This window comes from Otolemur garnettii, unplaced genomic scaffold (genome assembly GCF_000181295.1).
Source record: "Otolemur garnettii isolate 467f Iridium unplaced genomic scaffold, OtoGar3 scaffold00315, whole genome shotgun sequence".
Lineage (NCBI taxonomy): Eukaryota > Metazoa > Chordata > Mammalia > Primates > Galagidae > Otolemur > Otolemur garnettii.
In genome coordinates, this window is record NW_003852710.1 from 444,563 (window position 1) to 462,780 (window position 18,218).

Here is an 18,218-nt window from a genome sequence, read left to right on the forward strand (position 1 = left end):
CCTTAGCCACTTGAGCCACAGGCGCGGAGCCAGAAGGAACATTTCTTAAAGTGATAGAGGCCATCTATAGCAAACCCACAGCCAATATCATATTGAATGGTGTAAAATTGAAAACATTTTCACTCAAATCAGGAACGAGGCAAGGATGCCCACTGCCTCCACTGCTATTTAACATAGTAATGGAAGTCTGAGCTATTGCAATCAGACAAGAGAAGGGTATCCAAATAGGGTAATTCTCACTCTTCGCTGATGACATGATCCTATACTTGGAAAATCCCAGGGACTCAACTTCAAACTCTTAGAAGTGATCAAGGAATACAGCAGCATCTCAGGATACAAAATCAATACTTACAAGTCAGTAGCTTTTATATACACCAACAACAGTCAAGCTGAAAAAACAATCAAGGACTCTATTCCTTTTACAATAGTGTCAAAGAAGATGAAATATCTGGGAATTTCCCTAACAAAATGTGAAAGATCTCTATAAGGAGAACTATGAAACTCTGAGAAAAGAAATAGCTGAAGATGTTAACAAATGGAAAAACATACCATGTTCGTGGCTGGGAAGAATCAACATTGTTAAAATGTCCATACTACCCAAAGCAATCTACAGGTTTAATGTAATTCCTATTAAAACACCATTGTCGTATTTCAAAGAACTTGAAAAAATAGTACTTCGTTTTATATAGAATCAGAAAAAACCTTGAATAGCAAATACATTACTCAAAAATAAGAACAAATTAGGAGGTATCACATTACCAGACTTCAGGCTATACTATAAATCTATAGTGATCAAAAGAGCATGGTACTGGCACAAAGACAGAGCAGTAGATTTATGGAACAGAAAAGAGAACCAAGAGATGAACCCAGCTACTTATCATCATTTGATCTTCAACAAACCTATCAAAAATATTCAGTGGGGGAAAGACTCCCTATTTAACAAATGGTGCTGGGTGAATTCGCTGGTGATCTGTAGAAGACTGAAACTGGACCCCTACCTCTCACCATTAACAAAAATTGATTCTCACTGGATAAAAGATTTAAACTTGAGACATGAAACTATAAAAATACTAGACGAGAGTGCAGGGAAAACATGAAGAAATTGGCCTGGAAAAATATTTTGAGGAGGACTCCACCTGGCAATTGAAGCAACACCAAAAATATATTACTGGGATCTGATCAAACCAAAAAGGTTTTGCACAGCCAAGAAACACAGTAAGTAAAGCAAACAGACAACCTTCAGAATGGGAGAAGATTTTTGCACTTTACACTTCTGACAAAGGTCTGATATAACTAGAATCTCCAGAGAACCCAAACTAATCAATAAGAAAAGAATAAATAACCCCATTTCTATGTGGGCAAGAGACTTGAACAGAAACTTCTCTGATGAAGACAGGTGCATGGCCTACAAACACATGAAAAAATGCTCATCATCTTTAATCATCAGAGGAATGCAAATCAAAACCAATCTAAGATATCACCTAACCCCAGCAAGATTAGCCCACATCACAAAGTCTCAAAACACCAGATGCTGGCGTGGATATGGTGAGAAGGGAACACTTCTACACTGTTGGTGGGACTGCAAACTAATATAGCCTTATTGGAGAGAAGTATGGAGAATCCTCAAAGATCTAAAAGGAGATCTTCCATATGAACCTGCAATCTCATTACCAAGTATCTACCCAGAAGAACAAAAATCATTTTATCACAAAGACATTTGCACTAGAATGTTTATTGTGGCTCAATTCATAATTGCCAAGTCATGGAAGCAACCTCAGTGCCTATCAGCCCATGACTGGATCAACAAACTGTGGAATATGTATACCATGGAATATTATTCAGCCATTAAAATGGATGGACATTCTATATCTTTTACATTTACCAGGATGGAGCTGAAATACATTCTTCTTAGTAAAGTATCACAAGAATAGAAAAATAAATATCCAGTGTACTCCATACTAATATGAAATCAATATATAAACAATTATATGCTCATAAGAATAATAAAACACTAATATAGTCCAGTTCAGGAGTAGAGTGAAGTGGGAGGGGGAGAGGAGGATGCTGACAGGAGGAGGGAGGGCATGAGGCAGGATCTCACCTAATGTGCACATTGTGAGGGTGTATAACACGCCCCCAGGGAGGAGGGGCTCTTCTACAAATGGAACTTTACCCTGGAAGTGAGAACAATGTAACCTAAAAATTGTACCCTCATATTAATTTGGAAAAATTTTGAAAAGCTCAAAAAAAAAAATATAGTGAGAAATTTGTTGAAGGTTAAAGATAATTTGAAAAATCTCAGATATGAACCCAATATCTAAGAAATGTAAAAAAAAAATTAAAAACAAAGTATGTTACAAATGCATAAAAATATATACAGCTGGTAGTTTACATTATCATTTACTACCATAAAATATACACAAATCTATTACAGAAAGTTGAAACTTATCAAAACTATCTTATACACAAATAATTACAGAACATAACCATGTAACACTGGTATGTAAAGAATAGAGTATTGGCTCAGCACCTGTAGCTCAGTGAGTAGGGTGCCAGCCATGTGCACTGAGGTTAGTGGATTCGAGCCCCACCTGGGGCCTGCTAAACAACAATAACAACTGCAACCAAAAAAAAAAATAGCCAGGCATTGTGGTGGGCGCCTGTAGTCTCAGCTGCTCAGGAGGCTGAGGCAAGAGAATCACCTAAGCCCAAGAACTGGAGGTTGCTGTGAGCTGTGACACCATGGTACTCTACCAAGGACAACACAGTGAAACTCTGCCTCAAAAAAAAAAAAAAATTAAATCAATAACTGCATAAAATTAATTACCTACATACTGTACTATAATTTTGTAGTCATCTCCTGTTGCTACTGCAGTGAGCTCAAATTTTGCAAGTATCCACTTAAAATACCACAGGGATGTTAACTATTCCCAGGTAAGCCATTCGTCTACAGTAAACTGCATACCACAGTAAAAAGTGATCTCTCATAGTTAGTTTTTGGGTATTTTCCACTGTGTTTCAGTTCAGTGATTTTCAACCCATGTGCTACGGCACTCTGGTGTACCATGTGAGAATCTTAAGCGTAACATGAAAAAAAATTATTTTAAATTTCAGATTAATATGAGGGTACGAATGATTAGATTATAGTTTGTTAGGTAAGGTCCCTGTTGTAGTTGTGTCCTGTACCCAGGAAGTGTGTTCATTAGGTGGGGCACATCAATCCCCCCAACTCCTCCCTTCAACTTGAATCAAATTGAGTTTTCTCTTATGTGGGTGTATTAGTTCATCTACTAGCTCCATATTAGTACTGAGTACACTGGATACTTGCTTTACCACTACTAAAGAGAATGTTCTCCAATTCTATCCAGGTTAATACAAAAGATGTAAAGCCTCCATTTTTTTTTTGGCTGAATAGTATTCCATGGTATACATATACCATAGTTTATTAATCCATTCATGGGTTGATGGGCACTTGGAGTGCCATGAAAATTTATAAAGATCATTAAATTATTTTCAAAAGAAGTTCAAACACAGTAAGTATATTCTTTTTTTTAATTCTTTTTTTTCATCCATATAAGTGTGCTATGAGATTAAAATGGTTGAAAAACACTGTTGTGTTTAGTGTAATACCATAAACGTTGGGTAACACCATAGAACTCACAGTGTCACTACTGATGCTGGAACAGTCCCAAGAAGCATAGGAAGTCATGACATTACAAGAAAAAGTTGAATTACTTGATGTGTCCCTTAGATTGAGGTCTCAATCTGCGGGCACCTACCATTTCAGACAGACAATTTATCTTATAAACAATGTCAACTTATATCAATAAATATAGTATAGTAAAGTACAGTAAATGCATTTCCTTACGATTTTCTTAATAACACTTTCTTTTCTCTAGCTTCATTTGTTGTGAATACACATAACACAGAAAAAATGTGTGAATAGATTACATTATCAGGAAGGCTATCAATATTTAAGTTTGGGGAGATTCAGAAGTTACACACAGATTTTTGACTATGCTTGGGCTCAGTTCCCCAAACTCTCACATTGTTTCAAGGGTCATCTGTACATGAAAACTACAAAATATATTAAAATTAATTTAAAAAAATACAAGTTCTGACAATTAAGTTCATGAACTTGTCACTGTGCTCTTATGTTGGCAGCATTACACAAACAACTTGGTAAGGTTTCATAACCTCTTGGTGTATCAGTGTCTCACAGTTGTGTTACGTCAACATCTTGGTGAGTGGCGTTTATTATTGTTATTGTGTTTTTGTGCACCACTGTGAGAATGGCAGAGGTTGAATTAGAGCAAGGAACAAACATTTGTAAATTTCTTGTTAAACTTGGCAAGAGGCCAGGTGTAGTGGCTCACACCTGTAATCCTAGTACTTGGGAGGCCGAGATGGGTGGATTGCCAGAGCTCACAGGTTTGAGACCAGCCTGAGCCAGAGCCACACCCTGTCTATAAAAATAGTCAGGCGTTGGGGCAGGTGCCTACAGTCCCAGTTACTTGGGAGTCTGAGGCAAAAGGATCACTTGAGCCCAAGAGTTTGAGGTTGCTGTGAGCTAATATGCCACAGACTCTACCAAGGGTGACCAAGTGAGACTCTGTCTTAAGAAAATAAAAATAAATAAATAACTTGGCGAGAGTGGAAATGAAATCAGAGACACGTCAGTCCAAGTTTATGGTGATAATGCCATGAAGAAAATGGCAGTATACAAATGGATTAAACATATTTCTGAGGTGAGAAAGTATCACTGATGATGAGTGGTCAGGGCATCAGAAATAAACCGAACTAATGAAAACACTGCAAAAAGTCATCGAATTGTGCAGCAAAATCATTGGCTGACTGTAAGAAGCATAGAAGACCAAGTAAATATCAACATAGAAACAGGAAAATCTTTTTTTTTTTTTTTTTGAGACAGAGACTCACTTTGTGGCCCTGAATAGAGTGCCATGGCATCATCAGAGCTTACAGTTAACCTCAAACTCTTAAGCTCAAGAAATCATATTGCCTCAGTTTTTCTATTTTTAGTACAGATAGGCTCTCAATCTTTCTCAGGCCGGTCTCGAACTCAGCAATCCACCCACCTCAGCCTCCCAGAATGCTAGGACTACAGGCGTGAGCCACCATGCCCAGCAGAAACAGGAAAATCTTAACTGAAAATCTGGGCCAACAGCTCATGGCTCTTGCATCATGACAGCACAGCAGCTCACATGGCACAGTCTGTGAGGGAGATTTTAGCCAGTAAATACAGAACTACATTGGAACACCCCCCCTACTCACCTCTTGTAGCCCCCAATGACTTTTTTCTTTCCCAAAGACAAAGGAAATATTGAAAAAAAGACATTTTTATGACATTCAGGGCATCAAGGACAATACAACAGCTCTGATGGCAATTCCAGAAAAAGAGTCACAAAATTGCTTTGAAGAGTGAACTAAGCACTTATAGCTTCCCAAGGGGAGGACTTCAAAGGTATGTGGCACTTATTCTAGAATGAGTTTACCAAAGGACTTTTAAAAAAGTCTTTAGAAGCTTTACCTAGAATTTTTGTGTTCTGTACTAAGAAAGGTTTCTACCATACGTTTTATCATTACTCTACTTTGAATAGGTTACATTTGAATGAGTCATGTCAATATAATTTATTGCATCACATTTTCTTCCTGTTTTCTTTTATATCACATATGAATGGTATAGAAGAGTCCCAGGTTGCTGCAAGACTCTGAGACAATTATACATATTAATAACATATTTATCACAAATGTCTTATTACTCTGACCATATACAATTCAATTAGTAACAAAATGAAATTTTAAAAATTTCTGAGTATGGAAATAAAGGAATACATACTTCTAAATAATTTGTAGGTCAAAGAAGATAAAAAAACAGCTTGGCTCCCCTTGCCAGTGGTTAGGGCACCAGTCACATACACTGATGCTGGCAGGTTCAAACCTGGCCAGGCCTGCTAAATAACAATAACAACTACAACAAAAAAATAGCCAGGGGTTGCGATAGGCACCTATAGTCCTAGCTACTGGGAGGCTGAGGCAAGAGAATCACTTAAGCCCAAGAGTTTGAGGTTGCTGTGAGCTGTAATGCCACAGCACTCTACTAAGGGTAACATAGTGAGACTGTCTCAAAAAAACAGAAAAAAAAAGGGAAAATGTTTAAACACTAGCGTTTTAAAACACAATAACAAGAAAACTATTTTTTTAATGGGCAAAAATTTGGATAGACATTTCACCAAAGAAGATATACAGATGAGGCAAAGGACTGAGCATTTGTCCCCACACCCCCACCCCAGAATTGATATGTTGAAGCCTAAATCCCCAGTGTGATGGTATTGGAGTTAGGTGATGAGGGCAGAGTCCTCAAGAATAGGATCAGCACCCTTATAAGTGACATGAGAGAGATTAATCTCCCTTTTGTGCCATCATAAGAGGAAGTAAGAAAACAGCTAGCTGCAAACTACCACAAGTGCCCTCCCCAGACACCACATCTGCTTGATCTTGTACTTCCCCAGCCTCTAGAACTGAGAGAAAAGACGTTTAAGCCATCCAGGCTATGGTATTCTCTTACAGTAGCCTGAATTTACTAAGACAGATGACAAAGAGTAAAGGAAAAAATACTTAACATCATTAGTCATTAAGGAGATTTAAGTTAAAACTATAGTGAAACTTTGATTACACCTATTAGAATAGCAAAGAAGAAATTAAAACTAAACAAAAACAGCTGAAGATATACTAAGTGCTAATGAGGATGCAGAGCGACTACAACTTTTTTTTTTTTTTTTTGAGACAGAGCCTCAAGCTGTCCCCCTGGGTAGAGTGCTGTGGCATCACAGCTCACAGCAACCTCCAACTCCTGGGCTCAAGCGAGTCTCCTGCCTCCACCTCCCAAGTAGCTGGGACCACAGGCGCCCACCACAACGCCCGGCTATCTTTTGGTTGCAGCCGTCATTGTTGTTTGGCGGGTCCAGGCTGGGGATTCGAACCCACCACCTTAGGTGTACGTGGCTGGCGCCTTAGCCGGTTGAGCTATAGGTGCCGAGCCACAACTTTTATATCTTACCTGTATGAATGCAAAATGGCACAGCCACTCTGGAAAGTAGTTTAGCAACTTCTTACAAAATTAAATATACACTTCCTACTGCTAAGTATTTACTCAGGTGAAATGAAAATCTATGCTTTCATGACAACCTGCATGTGAAAGTTTATATGGCTTTATTTGTAATCACCAAAAACTGAAAATCAACCAGATGTCCTTTAACTTGGGACTTATAAGACAATGTAAAGTTGACATAGGGAGAGACAGACCAAGAGGTTAGATGATCACAAGAGGCTGTGCATACGTGAAAATGTGACAGATGACTGGTATGAAATGAATGAGAAAAGACTAGACTAATTCAGTTAAATGGTACAGTATTTAGACAACCAACTATCTGGAAATATAACCAATTTCTCTGGAAAGCCAGAGACTAAGCTATGTCTCTTCCTAAGCACACCATATTTAATATTCTTGGGTACATTTTCAATCATACCCACTGTCTCATTTTGTCCTGACAAAGAACACCAGCAGTGTGCTAAGTACTTTACCTTTATTAACTCCCTTAATCCCGAGAACAACCCTTGAGATAATTTAAGGTCAGGACAACTAAGATAAAGAGAGGTTAAGTACTTTGCTCAGCTAGTAATCTCAAACCAGGCAGTGTGGCTCAGCATTGCTTTCCCTCCAAAGTCCCCTTGTAGGCATTGTCCCTCTCTTCCTGAAGCCTCACTATTCCTAATCCAGCACATTCCTTCAAACCTTTCTCCACAATCCCCTCTATCCTCTCCTCTATCTCCCACCAGGATCTAGTTCTGAATTCACCAAAACTGCTCCAAAGAAAAAGAAATCTGGCAGAACAACCATTTTCCACAGTGCACCTCTGCCCTCCCTATTCCATATCCCTGTAACTTGAAAAGTTTTACAGCAACTGTTAGCCTCAAATGTCCTCCAGGATAGAAGTATAAAGATCATCCAGAAAAGGTTTAAAATTTATTTTTCATGAAGGCTGTCCTCTTGACACCTCCTGAAGACAGAACAACCATCACAGCCCATGGGCTACAAAAAGTTACAATAAAGCCCAGGGAAAGGAGTGATGGTGTGAAAATGGGGAATGGAAACAAGAAGAGGGAATTAAGACCTACTGACCACTAACATTGGCTACCATGAACTGAATTGTGTCTCCCCAAAATGTATATGGTATGATGGTAGCTGGAGATGAAGATTGTGGGAGATAATCAGGTTTAGACAGGGTCAGGACAGTGGGGTCCTCATATTCAGATTTGTTCTTATAAGAAGAAGCATCAGAGAACTTGTTCACCTTCTCTCTCTGCCTTTCAAAGACACAGTGAAAATGCAGTAAGAAGCCCGAAAGCCCGGAAGAAGCTCTCACCAGAACCCAACCATATTGGACTTTCAGCCTCCATTTATTATGGCAGCTCCAGCAGTCTAAAACAGTAGGTATTTTATATATTACTTATTTAATTTCCCTAAAAAACTGTGCAATTGCATTTGTTTTATAAACGTTTCAACTGGGATTCAACTGTCTAATGAACAAAGCCACTGCTTTTACCCAAGAATGTCTCCTACTGAGGACAAGGAAAACTTGGCTCTGGTTCCGTGTCTGACAGTAACTAAGTATCTCCCTTGGAAGAGTTCTTAATCTCCTCTAAGGCCAAGTTTACTCTGCGGACATTAAAAGATTGAAATAGGATGCTCTCTAAAGTGCTTCTGCTGCATAGAGATGATCTGGAAATGCGTGAAAGAAGAAAACGTGCAGGCCAAGTTTGATCTTACTGCTCTGAAAAAAGTATCATCACACTAGCATACAGACAAAAAAATAAAGAAATAAACTATTCTGACTCCAGTTCTCACCAAATGATTTGGGAGACAAAATCATTACCAGATATATCATACTGGGTATGTTGATGCGGTCACTGGACTCAGCCAGCCACGAGCTTCAATTGAACATTCCCAGGGCTACAGAAATACCCAAATATTCACAAGCTCAGATACCAGGATCCTTAACCTCAAAAGATCAAAAATTCCAACCCTCCTCATCCTTCTATAATTCTGAAATGAAACTACCTGGAAGTCAACCCTAGTTACCACTTATATATTACCACCAAGTTCCAGCTGGCTCCATCAGCAAAGATCCATTTAATGTTATATGGAACAATTTAATTTTCTAGTCAAAACTAGATTTTAACAACTATAAATGGCAAATACCACTTATTTCAGAAATTTACATAGGATAAAGGCTAATTTTAACATGTGCAAACCATAAAAGAGACATTACATGTTATTCAGTATCCCTGTTATACTAAAGGAACTTTGTTTTTTTTGTTTGTTTGTTTTTTCGAGACAGAGCCTCAAGCTATCCTCCTGGGTAAAGTGCCATGGCATCACAGCTCACAGCAACCTCCAACTCCTGGGCTCAAGCGAGTCTCCTGCCTCAGCCTCCCAAGTAGCTGGGACTACAGGCGCCCGCCACAACACCTGGCCATTTTTTGGTTGCAGCCATCATTGTTGGTTGGTGGGCCCGGGCTGGGGATTCGAACCCGCCACCTTAGGTGTATGTGGCTGGTGCCTTAGCCGCTTGAGCCACAGGCGCCGAGCCACTAAAGGAACTTTGAATATATGTAAATGTAAGTCAGACTCTTCTCAGAAAATCTCCACATTTAAAAAAAAAAATTTGCAAAGCAATGTAAAAAGGTAAGTAAGGTCAATAAAATGGAACACCTACCAAACCTCAGGTCCCAATTAAAAAAGAAAAAAAAGGAATATAATTACTACTTCCCATTACACGTAACTGTAAGACAGTAAGGCAGAGTTTGCATGCTATTATAACTTGCTGAAAACTATTGTACAATATTATTTCACAACATTAGCATGATACCAGAAATTTGCTTCAACAGAATCTAGTGAAAGGGGAACACGGTAGGAGGAACACAGACATGGAAACAAGATAGTTCATAGTTGATAAATGCTGAAGTTGAGTGAAGGGTAGGTACATGAGGGTTCATTATCCTATTACTTCTAACACCATATATGTTTGAGATTTTCTCCCTTAAAAAAGAAACTTTAAAAATTATCATACATTTTTGGCCAACAAATTTAATCCTCACAGCCTAAAAGTAAAGAAAGATTAGTACCTTCCAATCTTTGAATTTTTGCTTTCACAGAAATAACAGCTTCAAAGGGAGAAACTCTTAGCTCAAAACATGTTCCAGTTAATGTTTCAATGAAAAGCTCCATGGTATCATAGAAAGGAAGTTTGTAGTAAAATGGTCCCACATTGTCTTCATTGAAGAATGGAGGCTCTTTTCGGTTATCCATTACTTTGACTTTTCTAATTCCTCTAGAGTATGTTGTAGACAACTGTATTCCAGTAATAGACAAATCAGCTTTAAACATTGGTAATATGTATCGTTCATGTTTTGAGTTTTGTACCTAAAAAACAAGAATAATTTTTTTAACATGCCTATCCCGAACTCTCATTCTTCCATAAAGATTTTCTGAGTAACTCTGGCCAATTTCAATCTTCCAGACAGACTCAAAATTCAAATTAGCGCTATTAATTTGTTTAATCCTGAATTTTTCACATTTGTCTCTGAAATCATTCTTCCACCTACATTGTAAGATTATTAAAAATAGGTATATATTTTTATATCTTAGACTCTTACTAGAGCTCAGCACAATTATATATAGTATATAATCAAATATTTTTGCTGTCAACGATATTTAAACCAACAAACTCATCAGTGTATTTTAGCAAAACTTTGTGAAATTTATGTACTTTTCTAAAACATGTGAATTATGTCTTCTAAACCATATAAAGCATAAACCACATCATAGCCACTGCACATGTGAGTAATAGTGAACAAAAGGAATAGTAGCCATCTTAACAGGTTCCTTAAAAACAGTACTCACTAAATAACCAATGAGCGTTTTGGGTTTCTATTTTTCTAGCATTAAGAGATGAAGTTAATATTGGTAATAGCTATTAGACAATCCTTATTCACAAACATACAATGGCTAATGAGTGTGGGGGGCAAACACAACAAATAGAAGCAGTAAAATAAACAAGTATAGACGTTAGAACACAGGAATGCTCAAAGTGTAAACCGTTATCAATTAGAGAAAATTCTGTGAAGGGGGTACCTTTAACTTAAAATAGGGCAGATGATACACATCTTCCTAGAGAGGTGGGTAAACCTTTTTATAAACTGCTTTATTGAGATAGAGTTCACACACCATAAAAATCGTTTATGTCAAGTCTGAAATTTACAGGGTTTCAGGATATTCAGAGTTGTGCAACCATCACCACAATCACTTTATTGTCATTGCTCCAAAAAGGAACCCCATATCCTGTTGCTATCACTCCCAAATCCTTCCATTCCCCCTCTAAGCATAGGCACCCATTATTCTACTTTCTGTCTCCGTAATTTTCCTACTCTGGACATCTTGCATATACAGAATTATAAAATATATATGTATGGTCTTTTTTTTTGGGCAGAGCTGGATTTGAACCCGCCACCTCCAGCATATGGGACTGATGCCCTACCCTTTCGAGCCACAGGCGCTGCCCCTGTATGGTCTTTTTTGACTGACTTCTTTCATTTAGAATGTTTTCAAAGATCATCCATGCTCTAGGATGTATTAGTACTTCACTCTTCACTCCTTTTCATTGCTAAGTAATAGGCCTTTACTGAGTATATAGACATATCTCATTGTGTATATCTGGCTTTCAGTTGATGTGTATTTAAGTAGTTTCCAATTCTTGGCTATTATAAACAATGCTGTGATGAACAGTCAAATACAAGTTTCTGTATGGACATGTTTTCCTTTCTCTTTGATATGTATCTGGAGTAGATTTAATGAGGTATGTGGTATCTCTGTTTAACAACTTGTGGAACTACCAAACTGTTTCACAAAGTGGTCTGAACCATTTTATAGTCATCTGACCAAGAATGAATGAAGGTGCCAATTTCTCCATATCCTTGCCAATACTGGTTATTGCCTTTTTGATTAAAGCCATCCTGGTGGTTGTAAAGTAGTATCTTGTTATGGTAGTGATTTGCATTTCTTTAGTGACTAATAATGTTGGGCATCTTTTTATGTGACTAGTGGCTATTTGTATATCTTTGGAAAAATGTTTATTAAGAGCTTTTGTCCATTTTTAAATTGGATTTTTTTGAATTTTAAGAGTTTCTGAAATATACATTCTAAGTACAACCCTTTATAAGATATGATTGGCAAATATTTTCTCCCATTTTATGGGTTGTCTTTTAACTTCCTTGACATTATCTTTTGGAACACAAAATTTTAAATTTTGATGAAGTCTAATTTGGCTATTCTTTCTTTTGTTGTCATATTGGCAAATATTTTCTCCCATTTTATGGGTTGTCTTTTAACTTCCTTGACATTATCTTTTGGAACACAAAATTTTAAATTTTGATGAAGTCTAATTTGGCTATTCTTTCTTTTGTTGTCATATTTTAAAAGCCTGGCCTAACTTCAGGTAATAAAGATGTACTCATACCTTTTTCTAAGAATTATATGCTTTTAGCACTTATATTTAGGTCTTTTGTCCGTTTTGAATTAATTTTTGTGTATGGTATGAGGGAGGGGTCCAACTTTACTCTTGTACATGTGCAAAAACAGTTCTTCCAGTATCATTTGTTGGATGGGCCATTATTTTCCCACTGAATCACCTTGGAATCCTTGTTGAAAATTAATTGACTGTAAATGGACTTTTAATTCTATTCCCTTACATAGACCTACATGTTTATTCTTATGCTAGTACCACACTCTCTTGATCACTGTAGCTTTGTAGTTAAATTTTGAAATCAGGAAGTATGAGTCGTTCAATTTGTCTTTCTCTTTCCAGATCACTAGCTATTCTGAGTCCCTTGAATCTCTATATGAATTTTAGCATCGGCTTGCCATTTTGCAAAAATGCCAGGTGGCCTGTGTTAAATCTGTAGATCAGTTTTGAGATTATTGCCATCTTAACAATATTAAGTCTTCCAATCCATAAATACAACATCTTTTAGTTGACATCTTTTTCTTCCAACAATATTTTATAGTTTTTAAAGTAAAAGTTTTGTACTTTTTTTTTTTTTTTTTTTTGTAGAGACAGTCTCATTTTATCGCCCTCGGTAGAGTGCCATGGCATCACACAGCTCACAGCACCCTCCAACTCCTGGGCTTAGGTGATTCTCTTGCCTCAGCCTCACAAGTAGGTGGAACTACAGGCACCCACCACAACATCCAGCTTTTTTTTTGTTGCAATTCGGCCAGGGCCGGGTTTGAACCCACCACCCTCGGTATATTGGGCCGGTGCCCTACCCACTGAGCCACAGGCGCTGCCCTGTACTCTTTTATTAAATTTATTCCTAAGTATTTTATTCTTTTTGATGCTATTATAAATGGACTTGCAGTCTTAAATTATTTTCAGATTGTCAATTGCTAGTGCATAGGAATACAATTGATTTTAACATATTGATCTTGTGTACTGCAACTATGCTTAACTATTTATTTAGCCCGAATAGGTTTTTTTAGTGTATTTCTTATGATTTTCTATATGTAAGACCTATATGCAAGATCATGTCTACAAATAGACATGCAAAGACCACCTATCTCTAGGATTTAGATACAATGTCAGCTATGGGCTTTTCATAGGAGCTTCTATATTCTTACATTGTTTGGGTGTTTAATTTTTTTCTTTAATCATAAAGGGGTATGAATTGTGTCAAATGCTTTTTGTCTGTGTGTTTCGAAATGGTCGTGTGGTTTTGTTTCTTCTCTTATGGTGTATTTTTGTGTCGAGTCAAGCTTGCATTCTTTTCTTTTTATTATTATTAAATCATAGCTGTGTACATTAATGCAGTCATGGGGTTCAAGCTTGCATTTTTGAGATAAGTTGCATTTACACATGGTATATAATCCTTTCTATTAACATATGTTGGCCAGGCACGGTCCTAGCCTCTGGGAGGCTGAGAGGGGTGGACTGCCTGAGGTTACAGGCTAGAGACCAATCTGAGCCAGAGTGAGACCCCGTCTCTAAAAATAACTGGGTGTTGTGGTGAGTGCCTGTAGTCCCAGCTACTTGGAAGGCTGACTTGAGCACAAGAGTTTGAGGTTGCTGTGAGCTGTGACGCCACGGTACTCTACCAAGGGTGATAAAGTAAGACTCTGTTTCAAAAATTAGAAAAAAAATACATGTTGCTGGATTTTGGTTTGTAGTATTTCTTGAGGATTTCTGTGTCTATAATCATAAGGGATAAAGACCTATGGTTTTCTTTATGTCTTTGTCTGGATTTGGCACTGGCCTCACAGGATGAGTTAAGTGTTCCCAAGACTTGAATGTATTTCAGGACAGAAGTCTCAGAGTGAGAGAAGGGTATCAGTAAGTAAGCCTAGGGGAACAGAAAGTGAACACTCTGGAAATACAACAATCAAAAATAAATATGGGCCATACATAAATTTTATACTTTGTCTCTTACCTAAGGATATGAGATAGCACTGAAGTCACTGAAAGTTTCATAGAAATATATTGGGGTTTTTTGTTTTTTGAAACAGTCTTACTATGTTGCCTCCTGTAGAATGTCATGATGTCACAGCTCTCAGCAAACTCAAACTCTTGGGCTTAAGTGATTCTCTTGCCTTAGACTCCTCAGTAGCTGGGACTACAGGCGCAATGCCCAGCTATTTTTTGACTGCAGTTGTCATTGTTGTTTAGCAGGCCTGGGCCAGGCTGGAACCTGCCAGACTTGGCGTATGTGGCCGGTGCCCTACTCACTGAGCTATGGGCGCCAAGCCATAGAAATGTGTTTAAAGGAGCAATTATCATTAAAGATTGTTGTCTGGTTAATAATTTCCACTCCACAAGCATGATATTCCATAGGCATCTGAAATCTGAACATCCCACACATACCTAAAATTCACCATATCCAAAACTACTCATCTTTTCCACAAACCTACTTTTCATCCTACAGCCCTTATCTTGGCAGAATACCACCTTCATCCAATCACTCCAGCTAGAAATGCAGGAATAATTTTGGATTTTTATCCCCATGCCTGTGACATCTAGAAGTGACTAATCCTGACAATACACTTTTTTTTTCTTTTTAAAAATTTTTAATTATGGGTATATAATAATTGTATATTTTTATAGGGTACATGAGATGTTTTGATATAGGCATAATGTGAATTAGTCAAATCAGAGTAATTGGGGTATCCATCACATCAGTCATTTGTCATTTCTTTGTGTTAGGACTAACTACTCTAATTCTACTCTTTATTTTAAAGTATACCCTAATTTATTGTTGATTATAATCATTTGGTTGTACTGTCAAATACTGCTCATTCTATCTATCTAAATAACTTCTTTCTTCATTGCCATGGTGTGGTTTGGTTTTTGAGACAGAGTCTCACTCTGTGGTCAGGCTAGAGTGCCAATGCCTCAGCCTAGCTCCCAGCAACCTCTAACTCCTGGGCTCAAACAATTCTCCTGCCTCTACCTCTCAAATACCTGGGACTACAGGTGCCTGCCACCATGTCTGGCTAGTCTGTCTATTTTTACTAGAGATGGGTGGTCTCACTTTGCACATGCTGGTCTTGAATCCTGACCTCAGCCTCCCAGAGTGCTAGGATTATAGGCGTGATTTCTAACTTAGTATTTCTATAATTTTTTACCCTCTCCATCTATACTGACCTAGGATTTAGTTTAGGGGCTTCATTAGCTCTCAAGTTAACAATTTTCATAGCCTAGTTATGATTCTTAATTTTACCCTTCCAATCTATCCTCCAGGATGTCAACAGTTATCTATTTTTTTTCAATTCTGAAAAGAAAGCTCATGAAAACTGGGTCATGGTATCATCACACTGTTCAGTGATTATTTTACTCTCAATTATCTTCATTTAAACAAGCGGAGAAGTTACACAAAGTTCTAAAATTATTTTACATTGCCATTACACCAAAACCTCACCAATTAAGGAACTCATAAGGAGAATGAATGTGTTAGTTTAAAAAATGATGGCTCGGCACCCGTAGCAGAGTGGTTATGGCGCCAGCCACATGCATGGAGGCTGGCGGGTTCCAGCCTGGCTCAGGCCAGCTAATCAACAATGACAACTGCAACAACAACAACAAAATAGCCGGGCATTGTGGCAGGCACTTGTAGTCCCAGCTACTTGGGAGGCTGAGGCAAAAGCATTGCTTAAGTCAAGAGTCTGAGGTTTTGCTGTGAGCTATGATGCCACATCATTCTACAGAGGCTAACATTAATTAAAGTTAAAAAAAATAAAAAATGAATTTTTTTCCCCTTCTCAGTAGACTTTCTTTTTTGAGCTGTTTTAGGTTCACAGCAAAAGTGAGCAGAAAATGCACAGAGTTCTCACATACCTCCCTTTCCAGCCTCCTATTACATTCTGTACCAGACTGGTACATTTGTTATAACAGTAGAACCCTATAGTGACATATCATTACCAGAGAGTCCACAGTTTACCCTAGTGTTCACTCTTCCTGGTATACTTTTACAGGTTTGGACAAATGCATAAGACATGTATACACCATTGTACCTGTAGGTAGGAGAACACAGAATAAGATACACTGTTCCAAAAATCCTTCCAGCTTTGCCTGTTCATCCCCTTTCCTCCCAACTTTGGCAACTACACGTCTTTTTATTCTCTCTATGGTTTTGTCTTTCCCAGAATGTCACATAGTTGGAACCACACAGTAGGCAGCCTTTTCAAATTGGCTTCTTTCACTTAGCAATATGCATTTAAGTTTTCCCCATGTCTTTTCACAGCTTGATAGCTCATTTCTTTTGGTGCTAATAATATTCTATCATCTGGATGTACCACAGATTATTTCTCAATTTATCTACTAAAAGGCATGTTGCTTCCGAGTTTTGGCAATTATGAACAAAGCTGCTTTAAACATCAGTGTACAGGTTTTTGCATGGACATAGCTTTCAACTCATTTTGGCAAATTCCAAGGAGCACATGCACTAGATCATATGATAAGAGTATGTTTAATTTTGTAAGAAGCTTCCATACATCTTCCAAAATGGTTATACCACTTTGCATTCCCATAGCATGAATGTGAGCTTCTGTTACTCTATATCCTCCAGCATTTGGTGGTGTCAGTGTTCTGGATTCTAGCCATTCAAACAGTCATATAGAGGTATTTCGGTGTTTTTAATTTGCATTTTCCTAAAGACATATGCTGTGGAACATGGGCATCTTCTGAAAATGTAAAACCAATCATGTTATTTCTTGGTTCAAGGCCCTATAATGGCTTCTTACTGTCTATAGAATAAACTTCAGACTCCTGAGAAAGGCTCCTAAAATCATGCATCTCTCCTTCCAGTCCTATTTTATTCATCTATATACCTTACCCCTTATCCTACAGCGCCCTGGGATTTTTACTCTCTTTATCCTTCAGCCTCTAATATTTATATGTATTGTTGCTCTTGCTCTCTGCTCTACTCATTACTATCCTCACCAGCGGCTACCTAACAAGCAACTAAACATTTTCAAGATTCAGCTCAAATATCTACTATTACCAAGGCCTTATATTTACTCTTTTGCACCACTACCTACATCACCATATATTGTAGCCATGACAATCAATTTCATTTTCTACATAGCTTTCTTGGCCTACTAAGCTGTAGAGAGCATATGTGATATACCTCTCTATCACCTGGCACAGTGTTTTACACAGTTACTCATTAAAGGTTTGGTCAAAAGAATAAATATTTCCTCTCTCAGTTGATGCTTAGAACAAAACTGTGATATATAGGTAGAGTATTGTCCCTGTTTTAGAGATGAAAAAATAGTTATGCTCCAAAAGTTTGTCTGAAGGAAAATATTTCTTCCCACAGCAATCAAGTTCTGACTCAGTCCAAATGGAGCCCATTAAAGTTTATCCAACTCATAAAATACATGGACAAACAGGTTATTTCTGCTATAATGTGAGTTTTCATAATACCAATAGGAAATATAATTCATTAATTAGGGAACCTGGGCTCGGCGCCTGTGGCTCAAGCCGCTAAGGTGCCAGCCACATACACCTAAGGTGGCGGGTTCGAATCCCCTGCCCGGGCCCACCAAACAACAATGATGGCTGCAACCAAAAAATGGCCAGCGCTGTGGC

The 18,218-nt window shown here is 37.9% G+C and overlaps 1 protein-coding gene across 1 annotated transcript in view; it reads right to left on the bottom strand.

The window, feature by feature from the left end:
• Positions 1 to 18,218, bottom strand: part of ZFAND4 (zinc finger AN1-type containing 4) — a 75,530-nt gene that overhangs the window by 55,014 nt on the left and 2,298 nt on the right. Inside the window, exon 2 of the mRNA XM_023509031.1 lies at positions 10,207 to 10,504. Coding sequence (XP_023364799.1) covers positions 10,207 to 10,468 — 262 coding nt within the window. The 5' untranslated portion in view covers positions 10,469 to 10,504. The remainder of the gene's footprint in view (positions 1 to 10,206; positions 10,505 to 18,218) is intronic.